General features: G+C 54.1%; 7 protein-coding genes across 7 annotated transcripts; 5 read left to right on the forward strand and 2 right to left on the reverse strand.

The window, feature by feature from the left end:
* Window positions 1–1,444: 1,444 nt before the first annotated feature.
* IAQ61_005467 (uncharacterized protein) lies at window positions 1,445–3,280 on the forward strand (the record flags this gene model as incomplete). Its single annotated transcript, XM_003840101.2, has 3 exons — window positions 1,445–1,722; window positions 1,771–1,976; window positions 2,037–3,280. The coding sequence occupies 3 exons, from the start codon at window positions 1,445–1,447 to the stop codon at window positions 3,278–3,280; spliced, it is 1,728 nt and encodes a 575-aa protein (XP_003840149.2).
* A 3,415-nt stretch (window positions 3,281–6,695) lies between these two features.
* LCB2 (serine palmitoyltransferase component) lies at window positions 6,696–8,729 on the forward strand (the record flags this gene model as incomplete). The annotated part of the gene is made up of 1 exon (XM_003840098.1): window positions 6,696–8,729. The coding sequence occupies one exon, from the start codon at window positions 6,696–6,698 to the stop codon at window positions 8,727–8,729; it is 2,034 nt and encodes a 677-aa protein (XP_003840146.1).
* A 3,447-nt stretch (window positions 8,730–12,176) lies between these two features.
* IAQ61_005469 (uncharacterized protein) lies at window positions 12,177–14,693 on the forward strand (the record flags this gene model as incomplete). Its single annotated transcript, XM_003840096.1, has 1 exon — window positions 12,177–14,693. One exon carries the CDS (start codon window positions 12,177–12,179, stop codon window positions 14,691–14,693), a length of 2,517 nt encoding a protein of 838 aa, XP_003840144.1.
* A 492-nt stretch (window positions 14,694–15,185) lies between these two features.
* Window positions 15,186–16,531, reverse strand: IAQ61_005470 (uncharacterized protein; the record flags this gene model as incomplete). The annotated part of the gene is made up of 4 exons (XM_066096807.1): window positions 15,186–15,377; window positions 15,429–16,035; window positions 16,083–16,142; window positions 16,410–16,531. 4 exons carry the CDS (start codon window positions 16,529–16,531, stop codon window positions 15,186–15,188), a joined length of 981 nt encoding a protein of 326 aa, XP_065953158.1.
* Window positions 16,532–17,877: 1,346 nt separating this feature from the next.
* On the reverse strand, window positions 17,878–18,114 carry IAQ61_005471 (uncharacterized protein; the record flags this gene model as incomplete). The annotated part of the gene is made up of 1 exon (XM_066096808.1): window positions 17,878–18,114. The coding sequence occupies one exon, from the start codon at window positions 18,112–18,114 to the stop codon at window positions 17,878–17,880; it is 237 nt and encodes a 78-aa protein (XP_065953159.1).
* GB1 (Guanine nucleotide-binding protein subunit beta) lies at window positions 18,104–19,399 on the forward strand (the record flags this gene model as incomplete). Its single annotated transcript, XM_003840094.1, has 5 exons — window positions 18,104–18,218; window positions 18,299–19,011; window positions 19,067–19,156; window positions 19,208–19,327; window positions 19,382–19,399. The coding sequence occupies 5 exons, from the start codon at window positions 18,104–18,106 to the stop codon at window positions 19,397–19,399; spliced, it is 1,056 nt and encodes a 351-aa protein (XP_003840142.1).
* Window positions 19,400–22,713: 3,314 nt separating this feature from the next.
* On the forward strand, window positions 22,714–24,079 carry IAQ61_005473 (uncharacterized protein; the record flags this gene model as incomplete). Its single annotated transcript, XM_066096809.1, has 3 exons — window positions 22,714–23,721; window positions 23,771–24,006; window positions 24,064–24,079. Exons 1-3 carry the CDS (start codon window positions 23,077–23,079, stop codon window positions 24,077–24,079), a joined length of 897 nt encoding a protein of 298 aa, XP_065953160.1. The 5' UTR covers window positions 22,714–23,076.
* Between the last annotated feature and the right edge of the window lie 1,157 nt (window positions 24,080–25,236).

Below are 25,236 nucleotides of genomic sequence, written 5' to 3' on the forward strand. Positions count from 1 at the left end.
CGACAACCGCCGCGCCTCATGCTGTCCGGTGGAGCGCTCCGTTTGAGGGTGCCTGACGCAGCGCGCTAAAGCGGACCGTGTACAATAGACCGCCGCCGCCTCTTTTCGAACGGCTCTTGAGCTCGCAGTGTTCATGCACACACCACGACCTCAAACACCCACGTCGGCCGCACTGCCAGCGGACGGCGATGGGGGCGGTGGGCGGCGGGCGGTGGGCGGCGTCGCTATCTGATGTTGCGGCAAGCATTGCCCTACGCAGGCCTGGGAAAGGAGAGAAAGCCTGCCGCCCTCCGTCGCCTTGCTGGCCCTGAGTGGCTCGACTCTGACGTGCCTGGTTTCTTAGCTGCGGGTTCCCCTGGATGAACGCAGACAGCTCATGCAGTCAGGACAGCGCTGCGGTTGGTTCCCAGTGGCCATGGCATGCGGTGTGGGCAGTGGTGTGGGTAGGTAGGGTGGCCACTGTGGTCAACTGTGGTGCTGTGTACCTACACTTACCTGCACTGTAGCCTGCCTGTGCAGACACGGTGTGGTGTGGCATCATCAACCACCACCACCACCACCACCATCATCATACTGTAGTCATGATGCAGCGAAAACACACGCTGCAGTCCGTCCAGTGGTCGCGACAAAGCCAGCCTCAACAGCTTCCGCACGGCATCACCATGGCGAGTCTGGCGAGTCGGGGCGTAGTGGGTTGGTGTGCCTGGCGTCAAAACGGCGAGCCGTGCGCACTGGTGGATTCTAAACTTGGTGGAGCGGCCGTATCGGGATGGCGCGCCTTTGCCCACTCCTTCCTTCCAATGTTAATCTCCCCTTTTGCTCCCCCACGGTCACCCATCTACAGTACCCTCGCCGTCTGTTCGGATATCGCATCTTCACCTCGTTTTGTTGGTGTGATCCTCCCCCCATCTCCGTCTCTTTCTCTGTCGACTTCTGCGAAGTGCTGCCACTCCTTTCAGCCTTCTGCCCACGTTCCTTTCTCCACACCCCATACTTTTTTAGGCTCTGCCTGTCCACTCCTTGCCAAATTCTCCTCCCCTCATCCATACCTTCTGACTCGGAATCGCTATCGGACGATTGATCTTGAACTTCTGCTCCCCGGCCAGCAGCTTCTTTCCTTGACAACTACGCACCCGCCTGGACGGTGTCCCGAGCCTCGACAGCACACACGCAACATCTCCACCAGGAATACCGCCGAAAGCCCTGCTAAGCGTCGCCACCTTTTCATCCATCCACAATTGCCGGACTCTTGCTTCTCACGACATCTCACGATCATCAATAGACGGATCCACCTAGCCTGACTACACCAACCACTCGCTTCACCTACCCCCTCGAATCAACTCGTATCCACCACGGAGTTCCCTCACTCACTCACCCACCCATCCATCCATTCATCCATCCCATTCCATCCCAATCCAAGCTCAACTCGAGCCTACCATCTGCCATGCAGACTCCAGACTCCTCGATGATGTCGCCCACCCCGTCTCCCCCAGCTCAATCCACTACGCCCGGCCAAGGCTCAGCTGCTCGCCGGCCGCCACGCAAGAGCACCCTCACCCAGCAGCAGAGGAACCAGAAGAGGCAGCGCGCCACTCAAGATCAACTGGTTACACTCGAAGTAGAGTTCAACAAGAACCCAACGCCAACGGCTGCCACTCGCGAAAGGATTGCCGCGGAAATCAACATGACCGAGCGCTCCGTGCAGATTTGGTTTCAGAACAGGTAGGGCGAGACAGCGCCACGGTCAGCTCAACACTAACAGTTTTACAGGCGAGCCAAGATCAAGAACATTGCCAAGAAGAGCATCGAAAATGGCGATGACTGCAATGACATTCCCGAATCGATGCGCCGATATCTTGCGCTGCAAGCCATGGAATCTGGCAAATCAATCGGAACGAATTTTCTCGGCCGCACCAGCGGTATGCCATATGGCAGTGGCATGCTTCTCAACACTGATACCAGTTCCTCCAAAGTTGGTAAGTCACTACCAGAGCACCTGACCTGTTTACCGTACATGGAAAGCTAACAAGTATCAGTGATTCATCACTTTGCTGTTCGTTCGTTGAGCGTCGGTAGCTGGAGAAGAGTTGGCCAAAGTGCCATGGACCTGGTCGTCTTCTACTCGCCTGAAAAGTGCTGCATCACATACTACATCAACAACGACTCGGCGGGATATAAGATTGAGTATCCATTCTCTTACATCAAGAACATCAGCCTAGAGAATGGAGACATGACAGCCAATGCCGAAGGAGCTTCGCAACGCCCTGGAGGCCTCATTGTCGAACTCAACAGGCCACCAAACTTCTTCATGGACTCTTCTGGATCCGGCGGCTTCTTCCAATGCGGCGACTTTACCGAAGACCAACAAGCATCCAGCATCATGGTTCACCACTTGGGCGGTCACCCGAAGGTGCTGAGCGGTCAACTAGCGAAACTCGTCTCATTGGAGTCGTTTCAGAACCGACACAACATGTACGACCCCAATGCCATTGCCCACTCGGCACCTGTTTCGCCAATCAACCACCGACCGGCCTCACAACCCAACCACCTTGTGCATCCCCACATGGGCGTGTTCCACGAATCATCGCATCTTACGCCTGGCCCTTTTCCACCACGCGGTCACAAGCGCCAGCGAAGCCGATCGGTGCCTGTTGCTATTGATTTCTCAATGCTCCGCAACCCCATGCCATCCTTCCTCATCCAACCAGAACCTTCGCCGTACATTGCGAACCCGGATATCTTCGCTCCTATCCCGCAGAATGGTTCCGGTCCCATCGGACCACACCTGAGCATCGACACGTCTGCAGGTTATGGGATGGACTATCGCCAGTACCCCATGTCAGCCACAACCGCCAACTCACCGTCTGACTATGGCACCCCGGCCTTCTATAGTACTGGCCCATCGAACGACAACGTTCCTGCGTCGAACTTTGGCCAGTACAACATCCCTCCTTATGTACACACTCCCATGGGCCCGCCACCTCACACGGGTGCATCGCACTCACCTATGCCTGCCATGAACCACTCTGACCCGATTATTGCCAACCAATCCCCGCCGTTTGGACGTGATACCCACGCAGACGTCTACCCGATGTCACAAGACAACGGCATGTCAGAGGAGGCACTACACATGACAGACATGTATGCCAAGCAAACTCTCAACATGCCCTTTCGATCACCCATGATGGACGAGAACGTGGATGATTTGGACATGCAGAATCTAGTGTCTTTCGGCACGTTAGACCCATCCAGTCTGTCGCCCGAGCATCATCAGATGTGAAGGCGTCGGTTCTGATGCCCATGCCATGTCCATTTACTGTTCCTCGGTTCTTTTTGCGTGCTATTATACCCACTTGTCGCTGCTTCCGATCAAAGGGCGCTAGGTGCGCAGGAACCTTGTCTTGAAATAGACTTGTGTGACTGCCGCACTTTCTCCTTGCTGCTTGTGCGTGCAGTTACGGTGCCGGCTTCTTCCGTCACATATATTGGTTCAGATCGTTGCACATATTGCAAGCTCAGCATCCAGGCCTCTTGTCCATGAGCAGGAGTGTCCTACCTACCCACCTACCTTCTCTTCGTGACGCAACATGAATGACCACCGTACCGGGACCGGTTGTTCATCTGATGGCGTTGTGCAGGATATGGAAATTTGAGACATTTTTATCACAGAGAAAAGGCGGACTGGTGGATCCTGCGCCACCACCTTGGTGGATTACGAGACTGCTGTGCTGAGATGGAACTGTCCAGCCTCTTGCAGCTTGTCTTTTCACCTTATTTTTTTATTTATTGTTTTTTCCCTCCCATAGTTTCTTTTTTTGGTTGTTTCTGAATTGGTCTTGTTTCTTTTGTCGTTGCGAAGGGATTGAGAAATATTTTTGGTTATAGTGGATTGGGTTTCTTCTTCTTTTTTTTTCTTTTTTTTTTACCTTGAAGGGGATGGTGCTGTGGGGGTTGTGTGGAATGATGTATAGCCGCTGCGCGTGCTGGGTGTAGCTTTTTGTGGGATCTTTCTATAACGTTGAGGCTGTCTGCTGCGGCAGAGTCAGTAAACAAGGCCAGATAGCTAGTATTCTATACTGTTTCCAGTCGTCAAAAATTCAAGAGAAACCAACCAAAATAGAGGGCGCGTCGACTGTTTGTGAGATGAAGCAAAGTGAGGGAAAGAAGAGGTGATTGAGGGGGCGTGTGGAAGGAGAGGGTGGAGGAGGTGTGAAGGAGGCGGGGGGGGGAAAGCGAAAGCTTATAAGTTTGTACGAGATTAGCTTTGGGAGGAAAAGATGATCATCTGCAGACAATACGAGGCCGTCGCAATCTCTCGCTGGGCAAATGAGATGCAGTCATTTTGCCTGCAGCGGCGCAAATCAGGGAGCAAAGACGAAATGAAAGCGAGAGAGTGAGAGCGAGAGAGAGGGGGACGGAACAAGCGTATGGGTTAGGTTGAAAGGATAGGGTCATTCATTTTGCAACATCGGACAGCGTGAAATGGTGCCCGTTGTCTTTTAATGATTTGGCCTTGGGCGCGGTGGCCAGTCAGCGGGACCACCGAGGCGACGGGAGAGCGCAGGGCTGCCGTTCCTCTGCCACTTTTTCGTTCGAGTTTAATCTGCCAGTTTTGCGTTTTGGGTGGGTGCGAGGGGATGTGGTATGTAAGTAGTAGATGGATCTTGTTATCTTGTGGCTGTGCTTGTGTTTCAGCTTGTCTGCTCGGTTGCATGTGTTCTCCACTTGGTTGTTTTCTGCAACGGCTGTGTGTGGATTGGGGTGGATGGCAAAAAAAGTGGCAGATGCAGTATTACCTATTGGGGCTGGAGAGTCGGCCGGATGGCTTCGGTGTCGGGAGAACATGAGTTCGGCAGACGGAGGGGCGAATACGAGATGGGTAGGTTGGATGTCAAGGTTAGTTCACATCTGGGTGAGATGGAGGTGTTATTGGGTGTGTGTGTGTGTGTGACTTGTCATGTGCTTGAAAGTAAAAGGTTGGTGAGGGCTGCATCGCTTACCGTATGCCAAGTGGCTTTCATTTTGGGGAGGGTGGGTACTGGTGATTGCTGACAATATTGTACAATACTATGGATGGTAAGTGAGGACTTGGACTCGGATGGATGGCGATACATCGGGCCCGTGTTTGGGAAGAATGAAAACATTGCAGCATCCCATCCCAATGTGGGGCGGAGTTTTTTTCTTCTTCTTTTCTTTCTTTCTTTCTTTCTTTGGCTATTGTCGCCGATGAGAAAGCGTATGACGTGCCAGGAATCGGGCTTTGATCGCAGCCACGGCGGACGAATCGTGGGCGTGAGTGTGCAGTCATGTGACGACCGGGCCCCCTCGTTTGCAAGGCTCTGGCGATCGGGGTCATCGGAGTGCCCCTGACTTGGCTTGTGTCGGTTTGGGCCAAGCGCGGAACTTGGGTTGCTCATTTCCTTCGAGCCAGTCTAACCCCAATCTTGCTGCCAGGACGGTGCCTGCAAATCTGCGATGCCTCTTTTTCCCTTGGTTGTCGTCGTCGTCGTCAGTCGTCGTCGTCGTCGTCGTCGCAACAGGGCTGTGATGGGTGTTTATAGATGACCTACAGAGTACAGCGTCGGGTCTCTTTCTCTCGCGCCAGCCTGTCGAGTACCTGCTGCAGGTAGATTTCGTCCAGATCATCGTTTTTGTCAGCTACGGACCGTTTGTCCATGTACACCACTCTACCTACGCCACATTTCCTGGTAGCAGAGGCAGGTCGACGTCACGACGACGGCTACACTGGGGAGCTTGGCAAGCAACTTTAACGGGCGGGAATACATACTCTTATTGTAACTTGTGCTACGCTACCAGTCAACTGTGGTCGCACACACACACACACACACACATATACACATTTAAAGTAGACTTGCACAGCCACCCTTGCACAGCAGCACCCAGCACCCAGCAACCACCAAAGTCGACCAGCTCTGCCCCACAAACAAAACACCTCGACAACACCCTAGATTACTGTCTTGTGCTCATCCTCTTCTGTGGCGCCATTCATCGGATCATCAAACGTAGGTGGACTTTCTCCTAGTTTTCAGCAAAGCGTCCGCCAGCTCCCGCCTGCAACGCCCTGTCTTGCTTGCCAATCTCGCCCCGGATCGAGATTCGAGAGAGCTGGGAGGGAGAGCTCCTGCACACCATCCCCTCATCCCCCCGACCCGGCACTCCCCGGCTCTTCCACCCTCCACCGGCCAGCCTCAGCCTGCATGGGCGCCATCAGCTCAGATAACCCACTAGTATACCACACACGACTACATACATAACATTTCACCCTCCTCACGCCTGCACTGCCCGTCAGCCGCGCTTCTACTACACTACCCACCTACTCCTCCTCCTCCTCCTCCTCCTCCACGACTCCTACTACCTACTCTCTCACCTTTTAATAATTGCACCCCCCATTGTACTGCCAATTGGCACTTTGTCCGTCCCCTGGAGTCGCCTGCTGATCGCCCCCCCTTGAACTAGCCATAATATTTCTTGCCATAATTTCCTCGCCGGCCTTCACCGCCCGCACCTCCTGCACCTCCTGCGCCTGCGCCTCCTGCATTGGGTAGCAACTTCGACTTGGGACGGGAGCTCTGATCCGCCAACCTTCTCTTTTCCTCTTCTCTTCCCCCCCCCCATCCTTCTCCTCTCACAGCACCATTTTGTCGACTCGTCCAGTCCCCAGAGTCATTGCTGCAATGCCTACTCGAAGCTTCAACCCGTTCGCGACCTCTACCCCTAATCCGCCCCTCGACCCCCTCAACTCCCTCAACGAGAAGCGCGAGCCTGTGCGCCGCGCTTCCTTCGCAAAGGGCAACAAAATCACTTCGCTCTTCGGTGGCTCACCCAAGGCGCGCAACGACGCCGCTCTCCTTCGCGAGGCCTTTGTCGCCCAACAACAAGCCCTCCTCAACTCGCCCTCCCCGCAACAGATCAACTCGTCGTCCTTGGCCCTCCCCTCCATCAGCCTGACCACTGCGACGGGCGAGAAGATGCCCGCCGAGCCCAAGACGCTCTTCCAGCCACCCACACCAGAAGAGCAACGCCGGCTCGCCCGACAACACGCACAATTCGGCCCCCTCGGCTCACAAAAGCATCGCTACTCGAGCAAGTTCGAGGGAGAGTTTGGTGACCCCATCGAGGACGAGCCGCCCTATTACTTCCTTTTCACCACATATATTAGCTACCTAGTCTTAATAGTATTCGGACATGTGCGCGACTTCTTTGGCAAGCGTTTCAGGAAGCAGCACTACAGCCACTTGCAGGAAAAAGATGGATATGCGCCCCTGAACAGCGACTTTGACAACTTCTACACCCGCCGTCTCAAGATGCGAATCAACGACTGCTTCTCACGGCCGACCACCGGTGTCCCGGGCCGCTTCATCACCGTACTCGATCGCAAGTCCGACGACGGGAACAACACATTCAAGATGCTGGGCACGACGACGGAGACACTGAACATGAGCTCCTACAACTACCTTGGGTTCGCCCAGTCCGAGGGGCCATGCGCCGACGCGGCAGAAGCCGCCATCAGAAAGTACGGAATCTCAATGGCTAGTCCCCGGTCAGACAGCGGTACCTCTGAGCTCACCGTCGAGGTGGAGGATCTCATTGCCAAGTTTGTCGGCAAGCCAGCTTCCATGGTCTTCTCCATGGGTTTCGTCACCAATGCAACCACCTTTCCCACCATTGTGGGCAAGGGCTGTCTCATGATTTCCGACGAGCTGAACCACTCGTCGATCCGATTCGGCGCTCGTCTCTCAGGCGCCATGGTCACCACATTCAAGCACAACGATATGCGCAATCTCGAACGCAAGCTCCGCGAAGCCATCTCACAAGGTCAGCCCCGCACCCACCGTCCCTGGAAGAAGATCCTCGTCGCTGTCGAAGGTCTCTACTCAATGGAGGGAACCATGTGCAACCTGCCCGGTATCATCGCCCTAAAGAAGAAGTACAAGTTCCACCTCTTCGTCGACGAGGCCCACTCGGTCGGTGGCGTCGGTCCCCGCGGTCGGGGTGTATGCGACTACTTTGGCATTGACCCCGCAGAAGTCGACATCCTCATGGGCACACTGACCAAATCCTTTGGCGCAAACGGCGGTTACATTGCGGCCGAAAAGGCCATCATCGACAAGTTGCGCACCTCCAACGCCGCCATGCTCTTCGCCGAATCCCCGGCTCCCCCCGTACTCCAGCAAATCTCCTCGGCCCTCCGCATCATCGACGGCAGCATCGTCCCCGGCCAGGGTGAGGAGCGCCTCCAGCGTCTATGCTTCAACTCGCGCTACCTGCGCCTCGGTCTCAAGCGCCTCGGCTTCATCGTCTACGGCCACGACGACTCGCCCATCATCCCCGTCATGCTCTACAACCCCGCCAAGATGCCCGCCTTTTCGCACGAGATGCTCAAGCGCAAAATCTCCGTCGTCGTAGTCGGCTACCCCGCCACCCCACTCGTCTCCTCGCGCGCCCGCTTCTGCGTCAGTGCGGCACACACCAAGGACGACTTGGACCGCATGCTCGCAGCGTGCGACCAGGTCGGCGACTTGCTGCAGTTGAAGTTTAGCAGCGGCGTGGCCGGCGGTGCGGACCCGGACGAGGCGCAGACGATGACGACGACGAAGACGAAGAGTGCAGGCGCAGACGACAAGGGTGCCGTGGTTTCGCCGCCGAGATGGAAGCTCGAGGATGTGCTGAGGCGGAATGTGGATGATGTGCAAAAGGCACTGATATGATGTTGATGTTTGTTCTTGTCGGTCGGTCGCTGGCTGTCTGTCTAGCTGGCTGTCTGGCCCGTTGTTCTTGTAGCGGACGGTTGGTTGTTGTTTTTCCCTTTGTTATTAGCACTCTTGGCCCTGGGTTGGCGGGGTATGGAGTGATTATGTTCGTGTGCTGGTGCTGGTGCTGGTGCTGGTGCTGAGTCTGAGTCTGATGAGTCTGTGGACTTGGTACTGGGTTAATGAAATGAATACACTTGATTCCCCCCCATTGTCTTCCCGGCCCCGGCCTGGTATTACATGTTTTGTTTTTCCCATGTCTGCCTTGGTTTTGGTGTTCTTGCTTTGATTCTTCTTCTCATTCTTCTTCTCTTTTTTTTTCGTATACCCCCATGCTAAGTTTAGTGTGTGAGACTCGTTTGGGGTTTTGGTGCTTGTGTTGCGGGCCAAAGAAGGGAGGAGGGGGGCTTTTTGGTTGGGGAGTAGGTTAATAGTAATGGCAATGGTAATGGCCATGGTAATGCTCATGCTGATGGTAAAGATGGAGCTTGTTTTTGTTACTATAAGGTGGTGATGATGATTATGATTATGGTTATACTCCTACTCCCTATCCTCCCTATCCTCCCTATCCTCCCTATCCCCCCCACTTCTCGAGCACAAATACAAATCGTGCTGGCTAGCTAGCAGCTACCTACATCATACAAGGGCAAACAAGTCAAGTACGAGCGTAGTGGAGATGGAGAGCGTGATGGCGTAGAGAGGGGAGGGAGGAGAGAGGAAAGGGATGGAATAGAGGGGAGGGGAAAGAAGGAAAGGGATGGAATAGAGGGGAGGAGAGAGGAAAGGGATGGAATAGAGGGGAGGAGAGAGGAAAGGGATGGAATAGAGGGGAGGAGAGAGGAAAGGGATGGAATAGAGGGGAAGGAAAAGAAGGAAAAGGGACATGTTTGTCTGGGATTAACTACAGTACACTACACTACATCCCCTCCCCTCCCCATCCCAGCATACAAACCTCAAATCCCAAACTCCAGAGTATAAAAATCCAACGCTCCACTGGTTAGAACCACGACTTTGCCTCCCACTCAATCTCCAGATCTGTAAAACACCCAGACGATGTAAGTTAGCTGGTACTGCGTTTGATAGCATCACAGGAGATGGATTGGGCCAACGATTATGCGACACTTGGATATGCAATGCGTGTTGCTGACGGTGCATGGGGGGCGGGCGTGAGGTGGCAGTGTGTGGGTTCGTTGGCGGGGCTCCGGGTTACTGTGTGGTGGATGTGATGAGGGTCATGCGGGGCGAAGGGGGGTTCTATGTGGTGCGAGTGAGTGGGTTGGGGAAGGAGTAGAGATGGGGGAGATGTGGTATGTGCTACTTGAACGTTGTGATATTCAGCCAAGCGGGGGATTTGTTTTGGTTGTGTTGTTGTGTTGGGGCGGATGTTGTAACAGACGTTGTGCGGAGAAGAGAAGATGGTGGAACGGCATAACGAAAGTCTGCCCACGAAGCTTCAAAAGTGTGTGGTGACGCTTTCACAGGGCGAACGAAATTGTAAAGCAGGATCCTGGTCATGAATTGACAGCTGTACGGTGAAGGACGATGAGGCAGACAACGAAGGACCTCAATGCATCAAAGTGCCAGCCGCAATCGAAAACAGAGGACGAGATCGAGGTCCTCCATCTAAACCTCTGCCTAACCCAAGGCAAGAAAAATGAAAAAACCCAGCTGCATGTCTTAGTCAAAATTTCGTCCTTGGACGTGCGCAAAGAACCATGATATGCGTGTGCAGTGAACGGGGCAAACTATCCAAGGCGGCACGGACATTTCATCCGGTGGAAGCATCCCCTCTCACCGAATTACACGCGAGAAACAGGGCTCACTAGCGACCAAATTGCGGAGGATAACCCTGGCGTACCTACGAGATGGAGTCTTGCAACAGGGTGGGTTCTACGGTAGCGAATAGAGGCCCTAGAGCTGAGGCTCAGCCGCGTCGTGTGATGATTCCACGTCGATTTTGCTGCAGAACTGTGTAGCGGTATGAAAGACGGGGGAGCTTGAGACCGGTGGGACCGATTTGGATGGTTGATGGGGAATTGTTTGTTTTGTGCATATATCGTGAGTTGTGACTGGCGCGACAAGTAGGCGAGGATTGGAGGGCTTGACGACGTGCAGATGATGTCGGCTGCCCCATGCCAATGCGACTTCATTAGAGGGTGGTTTGGTAAGCAGATTAGGTGGTTGCTGCGAACGCAAGCATACTCTTACGTTACAGTTGCTATGCAGGGCGTAGGCTGATGTCGTGTTCGTTGAATCTCAAGATCAACATTACGGACAGTGGCTATCTCGTTAGCAATCTGCTGAGATGACAAGCTGGTTGTATGTGGCAATGACCTTGATGCACAAACAGTTAAACATATGCTGTGTGACTGAAGAAGGGGGGAGACTTTTCAATTGAGTAATAGGTGGCCCGCAACATACGGCCTGCTTGGAGGATCTTCTAGTCTGCCGTATCTAAGGGAAGGACAGTCACTGGCATCGCAAGCCTCGATCCCAGCAGACTCGTATGCTGGCCATGCACTCCAGTTTGCGCCTGAATCCGTGGAGGCTTTGGTGGTTGTTTGCCTTCTTTTGGGCGTCTGCGAGTAGGTGATGGAGTTGAGGTTACCTAGTGGGTCTGAAAAAGAGGGGCCACTAGCGTCATCGCCTACTATGATCTATCTCTATTCAGATCCCTTCGAGTTGCATACCAACCACCAGGAGTCAATTCACGACCAACAGTCTGTACCTGTAGACCTGTGGGGACTCACCGGATACGCAAGATGCACTCAAATGTAAACAAAGCATGTCGTATGCACTTGTCATCAAAGCCACGCTTCATAGGGTACAGTATCCCGAAGCCTCTACCAGTCCTCCCAAAGCTTGCAGTATGGGAAGTCTGGACGCGGACTCCAACCAGCGCCGGTGAGTAATTGAGGCTCAAAGACTTCAGAAGGACTCCTCTGTCGTGCGTTCGCGCACCAAAGTGGGCCTTTGCATGCTTACAGTCTCTACCGCTCCGTCAGCATGGTGGCTTTGCTCCGGTGAGACTGCAAACCAATCATCAAATGAGGCTCTCGACGCGCTAGATGGTATCCAATCGACGGCCGTCTCATATTGATCCAGGTATATGGTTCGATTACAGGGTATGCTTCTTACGAAGTATGCCAATGCTGGTCTGCATGCAGATGTAATGACACCGTCAACTGCAAAGGTGTTGCGTGGCAATGAATACACCCTCGAAGAAGACAATTTTCTATAATACATCTCCTGAAGAAGGGCTATCTTTGTCTCAGAGAACTATCTCGTCCTGACAGTCATTCTTTGCAATCCTTTCGTTCTCACCAGGCAAACTTCTCTTTTAAGGTGTACGCAGTCTTGACTTGTAGCTTAAGCAATCCTCTCTTGCTCTCACACTTCATCAATATGTATCCTCCAATGGAAGATCCGAATCAAGCTTATTCCATGGGCGGACAACCACCACCACCACCTCCACCTCAGTATCAGAATTATGGCCAGCCGCGTCAGGTACCAAATGGACAACAACAGTTCCCTGGCCCCAGTGGGATGAATAGTCAACAGCAACCATCGGGACTCAATCAGATGAAGGGAGCCAGTCAGAGTCAGTTCACGGTTTTTGATCCACAATTGGCCATGTTCACCTTTGAAAAGCCCAGGAACTCTGATAGTTGGGCAAATGCTCGGCCGGAGCAGCAGCCATTTTCAACCGAGAAGATACGCAAAGTTTTGCTTGAGATACTAGACAACCAAAGAGATCCAACTGCCGCTCTTGACAAGATTCCCTCCAGTAAATGCCGGAAGAACATCATCGACCTTGTCAAAGACCAGAATACAAAGCTTCAAGAAGACAACAAGAAGCTCCAGTGGACAATCGCAGCCGTCAAGATCAAATCACATGAAGACCGCGGCTTCATGGGGATGCCAACTAGACCGCAATTGAAGCGCGTCAAAGTCATTCTCGAGACTGGCCCTTCTGCTTTGCAAATGTCCCAGCAAGGCAAGTCCGGGGGACAACCTACCGGCATGCAAAACCCAAGTATGCCAAAGCAGCCGAACAATATGGCCCAGACACAGGCCTTCCCTGGTCAGCAGAATGTGAGTGGAGGACAGCAGCCAAGGTCTATGCCGCCACCACCAGCGCAGAATCAGAGCCAGCAGATGCCAGGCCAGTTCCCGCCGCAGCAAATCCCACGTATGCACCAGCATCCCGGCCAAGGTCCTATTTCAGGGCAGAACGCTCCGCCTCCACCACCACCACCTCCTCCACCGCCACACCCAGGAATGATGGACGCTCCAGCTCCACCACCACCACAACTAGGGAGGATGGACGCTCCTCCACCTCCACCACCACACGCGGTAAGGATGGGCGCTCCTCCGCCTCCACCACCACAACCAGGGAGGATGGACGCTCCACCACCTCCACCTCCGCCCCATGTGCAGAATCCAAATCAAGGTCCACCGCCACCACAGCCTGGACCGCAACAGAGCAGCGGACGGGTCCCTGGCATGCCTGGTTCTTTCCCAGTAGAGGGATTGAGGCCTCATCAAATGCCTTCTTTTGACGATGAAGACCCTCGCATTCTGAAGGCACAAAAGGCAAAGCGACCGACCCATCCACCTTCCTCATCTTCATCTTCGTCTTCCTTCTCAACCTCTTCAACAGATAGCGGTGGGTGGGAGTCCGACTCGGCTAGCTCGAGCGCCGATCACGTTCGCATTCGCACTGTCGAAGACGGCTATGGCTACATCGAAGGCCAGAAAAGAGGACGCTCGCGAAAGCACAAGAAGTCACGCAAAGACAAGTCCCACCACAAAGCCAAGGTGCACCATCAGTCCCGCAGTAGGAGCCGGAGCCGGAGCCGGAGTCGTGGCAAAGCCCTACGGAAACGTCGAGACTCTGCTTTGATCCAGTCTCCCCCTCTGAGCAGACACAATTCCTTCTCGTCCAAAGAGAGCTCGCCACGGCTGGCACAAGCCCAGCCCAACATCCATATCCACATCGACCCGAACAAGGTGACGGAGGAACGGGTGCGCAACTACGACGAGCTTCGCGAGCGCCGTCCCGCCCACAATGCCTCACCGACAAGGGACCAGAAAGAGCGAAGACGCAGCGAGAAGACGAATACCGGCCATGCCATGTCGCGAGAAAACTCCCTCGACCGCGGCAGCGGCACCGACTCGTACGCCACCACATCATCTGCACACACGGCGTCTTCCCCCATCTTCGACAAGCCTGAACGCCGGCCCCCAGTCCTACAGCGTCGCAGCCATCAACCTTCCTTTTCACAACCACACACTGGCTTCCACAACCCGCACCCAAGCCACATCTACGACGACGTGGACGACCGCCCCCATCCACGCTACCACCACCCACACCCCGACGACTACCCCTACAACCCCCCTCCCAGACCCGACCCCTTTCTCAAACAACAAGCGCCCTACACACGCCCAGATCTATCCCTCCACCGTCGCTACACCACCACCACCACCACCAACCCCACCAATCCCAACCCCAACCCTTTCAACCCAACCCACTTCCCACCCCCAAAACCCACCCGCACCTCCCCCTTCGCCGCCCCAGGCCTCCACGACCCCCGACCCGCAAAACGCCCAACCAGCGAACGCGAAGCCCAAGACGAGCTGCGCCTGCGCCGCGACTTTGCCGCCTTTCTCCTGAGCCGCAAGCGCGAGACGCGCGAACGTGAGCGCGAACGCGAGCGCGATCTCGACGCCCACGAGTTCGCGGCGTTTGTCGAGTGGAAGAATAATCAGCGCAGGGGGCGTGGGGGTGCTGGGATGCGGGATGGGGCCGTGTATGGGGATGAGGAGGATGGGGAGGAATGGGAGGGCGGGGAGGAGGATTTTGAGCAGAGGTATTTGGCGATGAGGAGGGGGGTGTATGGTGCTTTTGAGCGGATGTGAGGGATTTGGGGTTAGGAAGGGGCGGGCGAGGGGGGTTTGGGGAGGTCTTTTGCTGAAATGTTTGTATATGTCGTCAGTGTTTTTCTATATTTTTGTGTTTGGGGGTGGGCGGGGAAAAAAATATTTTGTATGGTAGTTGGAAAGGAATTGTGTGGAGAAAGGTAATATTAGGGAAAACATTTCTCGAGTCTTGTTAAAAGCTGCTTATCACTTCGGTACCTGATCTTCATGAGAATAGTCTGCTTTATATATTTCAACTTCAAATCTCCGTGTCAATATGTACTAACATGTGTAGTGAAGACGAGGCATGTGAAGTAGCAATCGGAAGCTCAGAGTCAATTACACAAGCGGCAGGAGAACGTGCTATCCAGACTTTCAATCTATGCGGATGCAATAATGCACATGTGGCGGGGAAAAAGCATGTCAAACGGTGATGCGTTGGGTGAGCGTTGCCTTAGTCCGAGTACAACACTGTGGTGGATTCGGCAGCCGTTAGACATGGCTGCTGGCTTGCCATTTTGCAAAGACGTCTTTGAGACGCGCTTGTTCGGCGGGGCCAGAAAAGATGCAATCTACAGCTCGTTCGGCCAGCGCTTGGAGTCCGTTCTGGCTGAGGCCAAAGTGCTGGGCGGCAAGGTAATACTCTTTAGACAGGGGACTGCAGAAGACGCCAACATCGTCAGTCTGCGGTCGTCAGTCGGGTTCAGAAGAGCTGGAATTAGCAAGTGGACCTACGCTGAGCGCTACCGGGACCTTGGTGTGCCGCCACATGCCAAAGTGGTGGTCAGAGTAGGTGCCAGTGATCATTTTTGCATGCACATTACAGCTCAAACACAGTTCCACACCGATGTGCTCATCCTCGATAACCTTGCGGAACTCTTCCTTGACGTGTATAACGTGGCCGAGCCGGTCAGGCTTCCACGACAGCAGCGTCTGCAGCTCTAGGTCCGAGGCGGACGCCTCAGCTTCTGCAAAGTGTAGGGTGAGCTTCAGGCCGGCTGCTTTTGCTCGTGCAAAGGCGGGCCCGAAGATGCGGATATCGCCTTGAGCAGGGTCACCGCATAAATCGAGGCCAACAACGCCAGAGGACTGGTATTGGATGGCCAGATCTACTACCTCTTCGGCTTCTGAGGCGGAGTTGCGTCGATCAATGGAGAGGATGAGAAAGGCTCGGATGGAGTTTTCAGTAGCGCGATTATGCGCAGTGAGGATGTTTGAAACAGTCTTGACGTAAGTGTCTTTGGTGAGTCCAGCACTAGGCATAGCCCTTGGAGTGGTGCGAAGTTCAAGATAGACCACGCCATCCGCTTGGAAGTCCTGCAGCACAGCCCGGGTCGAGAATCTGGAGCTGATCAATCACTGCGTGGCTTCGCGAGCCGAGTCACCTACTCGATGCTGGGCAGGTCGTTGCATAGCTTGTAAATGTATGACGAGAATAGAGGGAAGAACCTGGCATGTCAGTCAGTCGTGCGGAGCGTGAAACAATGTTTGACGAAGCCTTGGTAGTCCGTTTGAGGCGAGTGGTGATCAAAAGCAAGTCGTGTATCAGGTGACCCAGTCTAGAGAGACCAGGGTTGGCAACCAACATTGGACCATGGCCCACTGCTGCCATCCATGCCCTTGCCAGCTTTCCGTAACTGACGATCTTTGATGGATCGACGAACGGTGCTGCGTGGTTACCACGATGATCCTGGGTACGGCCCTGGCAGCTCTCACCAGTCTGATACGGCACAGGGCGAGCCTACGTTTTGATGTCGTAGTCGACCTTTCCCGTTGGAATGGCAATCAAAGGGTCTTGCAAAGCAAGATTGGGGTCTTGGGCTTTCTTTGTCTGCCATATTTCGTGTAGACACTGGCGACTGATGCTACCCGTGAGGTGTGCATGAAGCTGAGTCGACGGTTGGATTAGCAGTGCTGGGAAGGGAAGCTTATGCGCTCTTGGCGGCCTAGCTTTGAAATCAACCCATCTACAATATGTGCTGTGCTATGTACGGCATGTGTACATACCTCGATCTTGGGCAGGGCAGTGGCAAAGGCAAGGCCGACGGGGTGGTGAGTCGCAGACATGGTGGGCGTAGTGACAAGGGGAAATTGAACACGACTTGTATTGGTGGCGTCGTTGACCATTCTACCATGGTACATGGAGAAGAAAAAGGGAGAAGAATAGACTTCGGAGCGGTTCAAATGGTGAGAGGCGGATTTGGGCTAGCGGCGGAGGCGGGCCAGGGTCTTCATCTGGCGTAGCCGAGGGACGGACGAATGAAGAGCGAGAGGGGGAGCTGAGAGGGAAGGAGGGAAGGAGGGAGGGAAGGAGGAGGGGGAGCTGAGAGGGAAGGAGGGAAGGAGGAAGGAGGGGGAGAGGGTGGGACTGAAAGGAGGAGGTGCGGGTGCAGGAGAGGGCAGGAGAGATTGCGCGCGCCTACTTCTTCTTCTCCTTCTCCTTCTTCTTCTTCTTCTTCGTCAGGCAGTCACCCCTAGTGGTGTGGTTGGTGGTGGGTGGTCGCTGCCCACGCCGATGGTGGTGTGCTTTGTCACTCTGCTGTGCTTCGCTGTGGTCCTGTGCCCACTGCAGCCACTTTCTTTGGTTCACGGCGTGTGCGGCCCAGGTCAAGAAGAAAGCAAGCAAGCGCACACCAAGTACATATACTACATACACACAAACCAAGTTTTAAAGCAAAGCTGCACACTGCACTGCGCAAACCCCACCAGACACATCCACAATACACACAGTACACAGAGACACCCAGACACAGTACACACACCACACACACACACATACACCCAGACTACACACACCACACACACACACACACACTACACATACAACAACATATACAATCATAGTACTACTCTACTAAGCTACCTTTCTTCAGCTACCTGCCCTTGCAAACGTCCTGTCCTGTATAGGTAGACTGGGCGCACAGCATAGTGCCAGCAAGGCCGTCGTCTTCCTTCCTCCTGAATCCCGCCACCGCCCCCCCCCCCCCCCCCCGCATCTTTTCTTTTTGCGCGCCGTCCATTGTTGTGGAATTCCGGCGCTGGGGAACAGCCTTTGACCTCTTGCGCTGGTGTTTCTCGGCTAGGCTCTAAGCTGACCCCGGGCCGCTCTCGTACACCTCTCAACCTCCAGCACCCTCCGCCTGCATTGCTTCCATCTCCACGCCCCCACGACTGCTGCCCGTCCTCAGTCGCCGAAGCCGCCCAACGCAATTGCTGCTGTCCTGCGCGCGACTGTTGCCAATTGCTGCTCGCCATCGCCTTCTGCTGTAGCCCGTGCCTCGGTGTCCGGGCGTCGTCTCTCCCTGCGCGGCCCTTGACCCCCCCCCTGGATCTGCCTGTCCTTCGTGCCGCCTCGCCGCCTCGCGCCTTCCGCGACCCTTCTCCTCACCGTCTGGTAGCAGCCGCATAGCATGGCCGACATGAACCAAGAGTCCATCCAACAGAAGATCCAGATCGCCCGCCGCGATGCTGAGGCCCTCAAGGACAGGATAAAGCGCAAGAAGGATGAGCTTGCTGACACCACACGTACGTCCTGCTTCCCTGCCCTCTGCAAAAACATCTTTCCCTCCTTCTTGTGATCGGGTTAGCTAACCGACCACGCGCAGTTCGTGATGTCGCGCGAGACCGTGTCGAGGCTCTACCGCGCCTGACCATGAAGACGAAGCGGACGCTCAAGGGCCATCTCGCCAAGATCTACGCCATGCACTGGTCGACTGACCGGAGGCATCTCGTCTCGGCCTCGCAGGACGGAAAACTCATCATCTGGGATGCGTACACAACGAACAAGGTCCATGCCATTCCTTTGCGATCCTCCTGGGTCATGACCTGCGCCTACTCGCCGTCTGGCAACTACGTGGCTTGCGGTGGTCTCGACAACATCTGCTCCATTTACAACTTGTCTGCCCGGGAAGGACCAACGCGTGTGGCACGGGAGCTCTCTGGCCACTCTGGATATCTCAGTTGCTGCCGATTCATCAGCGACAAGCGCATCCTCACTTCCTCTGGCGACATGACCTGCGTGCTTTGGGATCTGGAAACCGGCTCCAAGGTGCACGAGTTTGCCGACCATCTTGGCGATGTAATGAGCTTGAGCATCAACCCTCTCGACAACAACCAGTTCGTGTCTGGTGCTTGCGACGCCTTCGCCAAGCTGTGGGATATCCGTCAGCAAAAGTGTGTGCAGACCTTTGCTGCTCACGACTCAGACATCAACGCCATCCAATTCTTCCCCAACGGCAACGCTTTCGGTACTGGATCAGACGATGCTTCATGTCGCTTGTTCGATATCCGTGCCGATCGCGAGCTGGCATCGTATCAGGTGGGCAACCCATGCGAGTACAACTCAGTTTGCACATGTACTAATCCACTGTTAGATTCCCGAGCCCGTCTGCGGGATCACATCAGTCGCCTTCTCCGTCTCCGGAAGATTGCTGTTTGCAGGTTACGACGATTTCGAGTGCAAGGTAGGCTACGGGTGAAGATGTCCTCTTGGCCAGTGTTAACCATGTGTTTAGGTTTGGGATGTACTACGCGGCGAGCGCGTCGGCACACTGCAGGGACATGACAACCGAGTCAGCTGTCTCGGTGTAAGTAACGATGCACTCAGTCTCTGCACCGGTTCCTGGGACTCGATGGTAAGTGACACGCGTATGCAATATGACGCCACATATAGCTGACCCCGACTGTAGCTGCGTATCTGGGCATGATCAGTATACCACGAATGATAGCAATGCCATGCGACAATGTAAGAATGACCGCATGCGAGCTCCCCTTAATTTCTGGCCGGGCTAGACCAGCACCACTATCCCTCGAGTTTGTCTGCAATACCATACCCCCACCTACATGTTACATGCGCGGATTCGCCCTGAGCGCTGCTACCTCGTACCCACCATACCATAATCACCACTACTGGAAAACCTGGATGTTATTGCATCATTGATGGACGGGCGCTTGGGACCTTTCTTTTGTTCTGTCGAAATACCTTTTTCTTCCATACCACTGCTGTTTTTCCTTTCCTTTGGACAATTGCGAGCCGCTATTACTCGTCTTGTCTCGGGGGGGAGGGGGATCTTGGCTGGCTGTTCTGCGTACATGAGTAGCATCTATCTACCCAATCTTCATCCCAACGTCCGTCTGCTCATCTCGTATTGGTTTTTGCCCCCTCGTTCAAAGGCGACTGCTTCCTCTTGCGACTGTTTGTGGGAAGAGAGGAAGGAGGTAAAAGAAGGGGCTTTCTCTATGTTCTGCATTCATGGATGGGTGGTTTGGCGATGAGAGGAGGTGAGGGTTCCAAGGGGCTGGGCTGGATGGGACGGGAACGGGAGCCACGATCACTTTTGTACAATCTGTCTTGGGTTGAGCACGGTGATGCTGGATCATAGGGTAGCCATTGGTCAGTTCGCCGATACTTTTTTTTTGTTAATCATCAACTATGCCTCGCAGTCTTGTGATGGGTGGAGTGAATGCCTGTGGAACCATATGGCTTGTATGGTTCCTTGTAAAAGCCAAAGTAGGGAGAGCGTGCAGGTGGCTTCCCAATTCGAGATGGCCCTTCTTCTTATAGAAACAGCGTCTTCGGTACGCCTTCCATCCAGAAAGCCGGATCAGGCGAGCAGCTGAGCGAGCTGAGCGACGCTTTTGGCAGCATTACGCCTTGCCGAGCATGCCATGATCGTGAGAAGTGAGGGAAAGGGGAAGAGGCAGTCAACTCAGTCCTTCAATCCTTCAATCCTTGATCCTTCAACACGGGGAATTAAAAATAGTGGATGGAAACCAGGGCACCCCCAACGCTCGCGTATCTACTGTCTGTACTCTGAATGGACCATGGACTGTGCATTGTATTGTCATACTAGCTTCTTCATGCGCATCGTTTGGAGTAGTGACAAAGTGCCATGTAGCTATCAAGGACGTCGTCTAGGCTCTGGGCCACAAATGATACGGTATATAGGGAAGCTGTGTGCTCTCGGATGGCACTCCAAAACCAGCTGGATAGCCAGTTAGTATTCCAAGTTAGCCTGTAGTATGTACAATACGTGACAAAGTTGACACGAGGGGAAGGGGGGGACGTGGATAATGGACGTGCTTCCCTTGTCCTGTTTGGCAGCGCAACCAAAGTGCAAGAATTGACATGACAACAAGGCGAAACAAACAATCCCCCCCCCCCACCCCGTCCCATATCCTTCTCACCTTGTTCAGGCAAGAGTCATTGCAGACATGCATTCCATCCTTTGACGATCCTGCGGCCTGTAGCCCTACCGATCAGATGGCCTCGTGACGTCTTTTCTCAGAGACCATTGCGCCCGTGCAAACAAAAAGTGGCATTCGGACATTGCGCCCTCAAAGGACCGATACGAAGGGCAGTGTAGCACAAGTAACTGTACTAGTAGGTACCGTGCCTAGTAGGTACGGTACGGTACCATTATGGCGGTGAGATTCGCCCTAGACGCAGGAGCCAGAGGGTGTGCCCAGACAGACTTTCAACGTCTATTTACGAAAGCGAGGACGAGGAGAGGGGGAAATGCAGTCATGCATGCAGATGGTGGGCGTCTAGGTGGAGTATTTTGTCTACCTGTCTAGCGTAGCTTTCTCGTGGCCTGGCTATAGTACAGGTGAACTGTGCGATGCTATTAGGGAGGACGACAACACTTGTTCGCCTGCAACTGGAGTGAATGCGACGAAGGGAGAAGGGAGAAGGGAGAAGGGAGAACTGCATGGAGCAAGCATGGCCGAGGGCGATGGCAGGTTCGTAATGTAGGTACAGTAGGTACCGGTATTGGGTGCCCAAGCCAATGCTGCTGCTGCTGCTGTCTTTGTTCTAGAAAGGCTGTCGAAGCAGCTGGTTCTCTTGTGTTTTGCTTGATTGCTCAGAGGGGAGGGGTCTTGTCATGGGCGCCGAGACCAGGGAGATTGGATCGGCGCCAGTCCACCAGGACCGCCCACGTCGGTTGCGCGTGGAAATGTCCGTTGGGCGACAAAGAGGAGGAGCGACAGGAGTGAGGATGGAGAGTTACCTGCCTATCTACCCGACTGCGATGGCCTGCTCGTCACACCTCCTTTCTCCTGCTCGGCCAGCGCGCTTGGAAGGAAATGCGTAAAAGGCCGAGGCTGGGTCTGCTCTCATCGTGCACATTCACACTCACACATGCTCGCCCACCCATTGTGCACAGTGCTATCTTGGTGTGCAAGCAGTACCTACTTTGTGTATTTTTGTATTTCTGCTTGAAGCAGAACAAGGACTGCCTGGACGTGCACACAGCAAAAGCAACCCATCGGGCCTGATGGCTAGGTGTAAAGGTACTGTCCATCTCGAACAGACTGTGGTACCGGTACGGTACCGGCACAGGTTACAGATTGTACATAGTACGTGGCAGAGAGGCACGTGGCGCCCAGATTAGAAAGGACATGATGTGAGCACGAGAAGAAGGAGATCCATGGACAAGCCAAAAGACTCGGCATAGAACTCTCCCCATCAAGGCCGACCCAAGTATCAGCACGTTTCAGCAGGGGGCCTGTTCGGGGCCACGCGGGAGGAGAGCATATAGGGAATGTAAAGCATGCACATCCAGAACGTGGCAACCGGGGCAGCGCGGGCGTGTTTCGTCGTCGAGAAAAGGCGGGTTTCAGGAGGCCGTGAGAGAGAGGCCGGTTCGCCAATCGAGTGTCAGCATCCTTCTTCTGCTCAGCCCTAGCACAGGCAGTTGGCGGCGATGCCTATCCTCTACTGTGCCATTGCCCTTCCGCTGCCGGATGCACTGGCCACTAGACATCAAACGGTAAACGTAGTACGTTGGGGGTAGGTAGGATAACTACCGGTATACTACCGTGCATGTATGTGCTATCCAGCCTGTACACATGGCCTGCAAACCGGGATGGGGACGAAGAAACGTGTCTAGCATGTCCTAGCCAAAAAAGAAGGAAACGGAAAAGGAAAAAGAAAAGGACTCGCTTTGCACACACCCAATCAACGTTCTGAAGCGGTTACCGTGCCTGGCAGGCTTCAGAAAAGAGAGAAGAGAGCGCACGGTGCGCGAGGAGTGCCAAGTTCCCCCCCCCCCTTCCCCCTCGATTGTGTGGTGGGATTGTCCATTCCCAAGCCAGAACAGCATAGCACAGCACAGCACAGCACAGCACGCAACCCCCAACATCCCAGACGACCCCAAACTGACCGCCGGGATCTGCCCTTTTCCTCAGACACCAGACCAGCAACAACGCGCGTTAAAGCAGCCGAAAGCAAATCTTGCACGTCCCACCCGCCCATACACACACACACACACACCCCCCAGCTACCCAGGCCCAGCACAAACACGCCGCAGGTCTACCGTCTGCTTATAGACCCCATATATCCCGCCTGCACCCACCTCCCCTCCTTCCTCTTCCTTTCGTCATGACTACCACCAGCTCAGCCGCCCAAGACGAATTCAACGAACTCCTCCGCGACAAGCACATTGACAACCGCCACCCCGAAGACCGTCTAGACGACAGCGATCTCTCCTCGCCCGACAGTCCCGGCGCCGCCCACGACTACGACGAGACGGTCGACAGCGACGACCAAGTCGACATGCCCTCGACCATGCGTGCAAACTACTACATGCCCGCCCTGCGCTCCGAGGCCAACACGGGCCCCAAGGGCGTCATCGCCGACGCCCAGGCCTTTGAGCAGGCCAAGAAGCAGGCCCGCCGCTTCACCTGGAAGGCAAAGAACAGTGCGGCTGCTGGCCAGAACTTTGCCAATCTGCCTGCTGGTGGGGGGTGGCAGGATGAGAAGAGTAGTGACGAGGACAGTGACGAGGGCTTCATGCGTGTCTGGCGGGATCAGCGGCTCAGGGAGCTGCAGAGTGTGGGTGAGCGGATTCGCAGTCGGACGAATAGTCCTAGTCGAAGGATTTGGGGCAGTATGCCGGAGGTGGATCCTTTGGGCTATCTGGATGCTGTGGATAAGACGGCGCCGAATGTTGTTGTCGTTGTCTTCATCCGCCCACGGTTAACTGAATGCCCACCGGATGCTTTAAACAAGGAGAAAATGGCTCCTGTATGTTCACATCCCTGCCTTACCAACGTCGATCGCTAACATGATTCAGATTTATGCCAAAGCTAACCAAGCAGAGGCGTGCATGTACGATGTAGCAAAACGAAATGACACCGTTCGTTTCGTACTGATGTACGGAGACGATGCAGAGCAGGACGACGACCGCGTACTACCTGCCATACTTGCATACAAGGGCGGCGACAGAATTGCAACACTTCTGCCATTGCTGGAAGAGTTCCAAGACGAGGATGAGATCAGCGCCATCAGCCTGGAGACAATCATGAGACAGTAAGTCTAACTCGAACACAAATGCGAATCCGCACATCAGCTGACCAAGATTACCAGAAATCGCATCCTTTGATTTTGTGCCTCACTTGTTTACCGCCCGACATGCACATGTATTCCTTTTCATGTTTCTCTTTGCAACCCTCACCGCAATCCCTTGACCGATCAGAGCGTCGTTTTCGACCGGTTCGGCTGTACATCAATCGTCAAAGAGGGATCCACTACAAGCAATGACTCCTGCATCGGCCCTTTCTCGCCGACACTGAGACACCCACACGTCGGATCCTATTCGGCTGCGACACGTGCTCACGCAAACCGGGCCTTGCGTCATCTTGAACTGAGTTATGATAATTTCCTTGAGCGATGCATCAATGGCGTTTTTTTGTTCCTTTTTTCTTTTTATTTATTCTCCTTTGATTGTTCTTTAGACCGGCCGGACAATTTTCTTTTTGCGAGGAATTTCTGCGCTCGCCCCGGCAGATATTTTGGATCGTGGATGCTGGCATTGTTTTGCATAGGTCTGTTTTTTCTACCGGCAATAGGAGGGAGGTATCGTTGAATGATTGGATCGTTGGATCATTGGCATATGAATGGGAACTGCGAGAGATAAGACGTGAATCATGAATACCGCCGTCCTGAGTATACTTATCCATGTGGGTTTTTTTTCTACTCGCTCTATTTGAGTGAGCGTGGGAGGAATTTTTTAGTATTTTTATTATTTTATCCTCGAAGCAATTCCACATGACGGGACTCGTGAATTCGGCTGCTTTTGTCTTGCTTGCCATTGGCGTATGCATGTACGTACGTACATGTATATATAGCGTTGTTCCTTGCGGTTGGGTAGATTGGCGCGCGCTTGGTGGTCTGGGTTTGATACGTGCTGGAAGGTCGTCGGTTTGCTAGGTACTGTACTTAGAGTACCCGGTAACTGCAGATATGGGCCTTGGTTGTATGGTTGGGTTTGGATGTTTTGGGCGTGGAGGTTGAGCGGGATTGTATTTCGGATTGAACTTGAGGCTGGAGTTCATGGTTAAGTACAGGTATTACGGATGCAAATGGTTCGAGCGTCGCAGAATAAACGGGACATAAGAGGGCCTCCCTTACCTTTCCCAACTCGCAGCTATTTAAACACCACTACTACCTAACACTGAACTTGAGGCTGTGGTTCAGCATACGGTAAGCGTAATGCCGATGCAATGTTTCGAGGTTTTGCAGCCAAATTGATGTCGTTGG

Source organism: Plenodomus lingam (assembly GCF_022343315.1).
Source record: "Plenodomus lingam strain CAN1 chromosome Unknown contig_22, whole genome shotgun sequence".
NCBI lineage: Eukaryota > Fungi > Ascomycota > Dothideomycetes > Pleosporales > Leptosphaeriaceae > Plenodomus > Plenodomus lingam.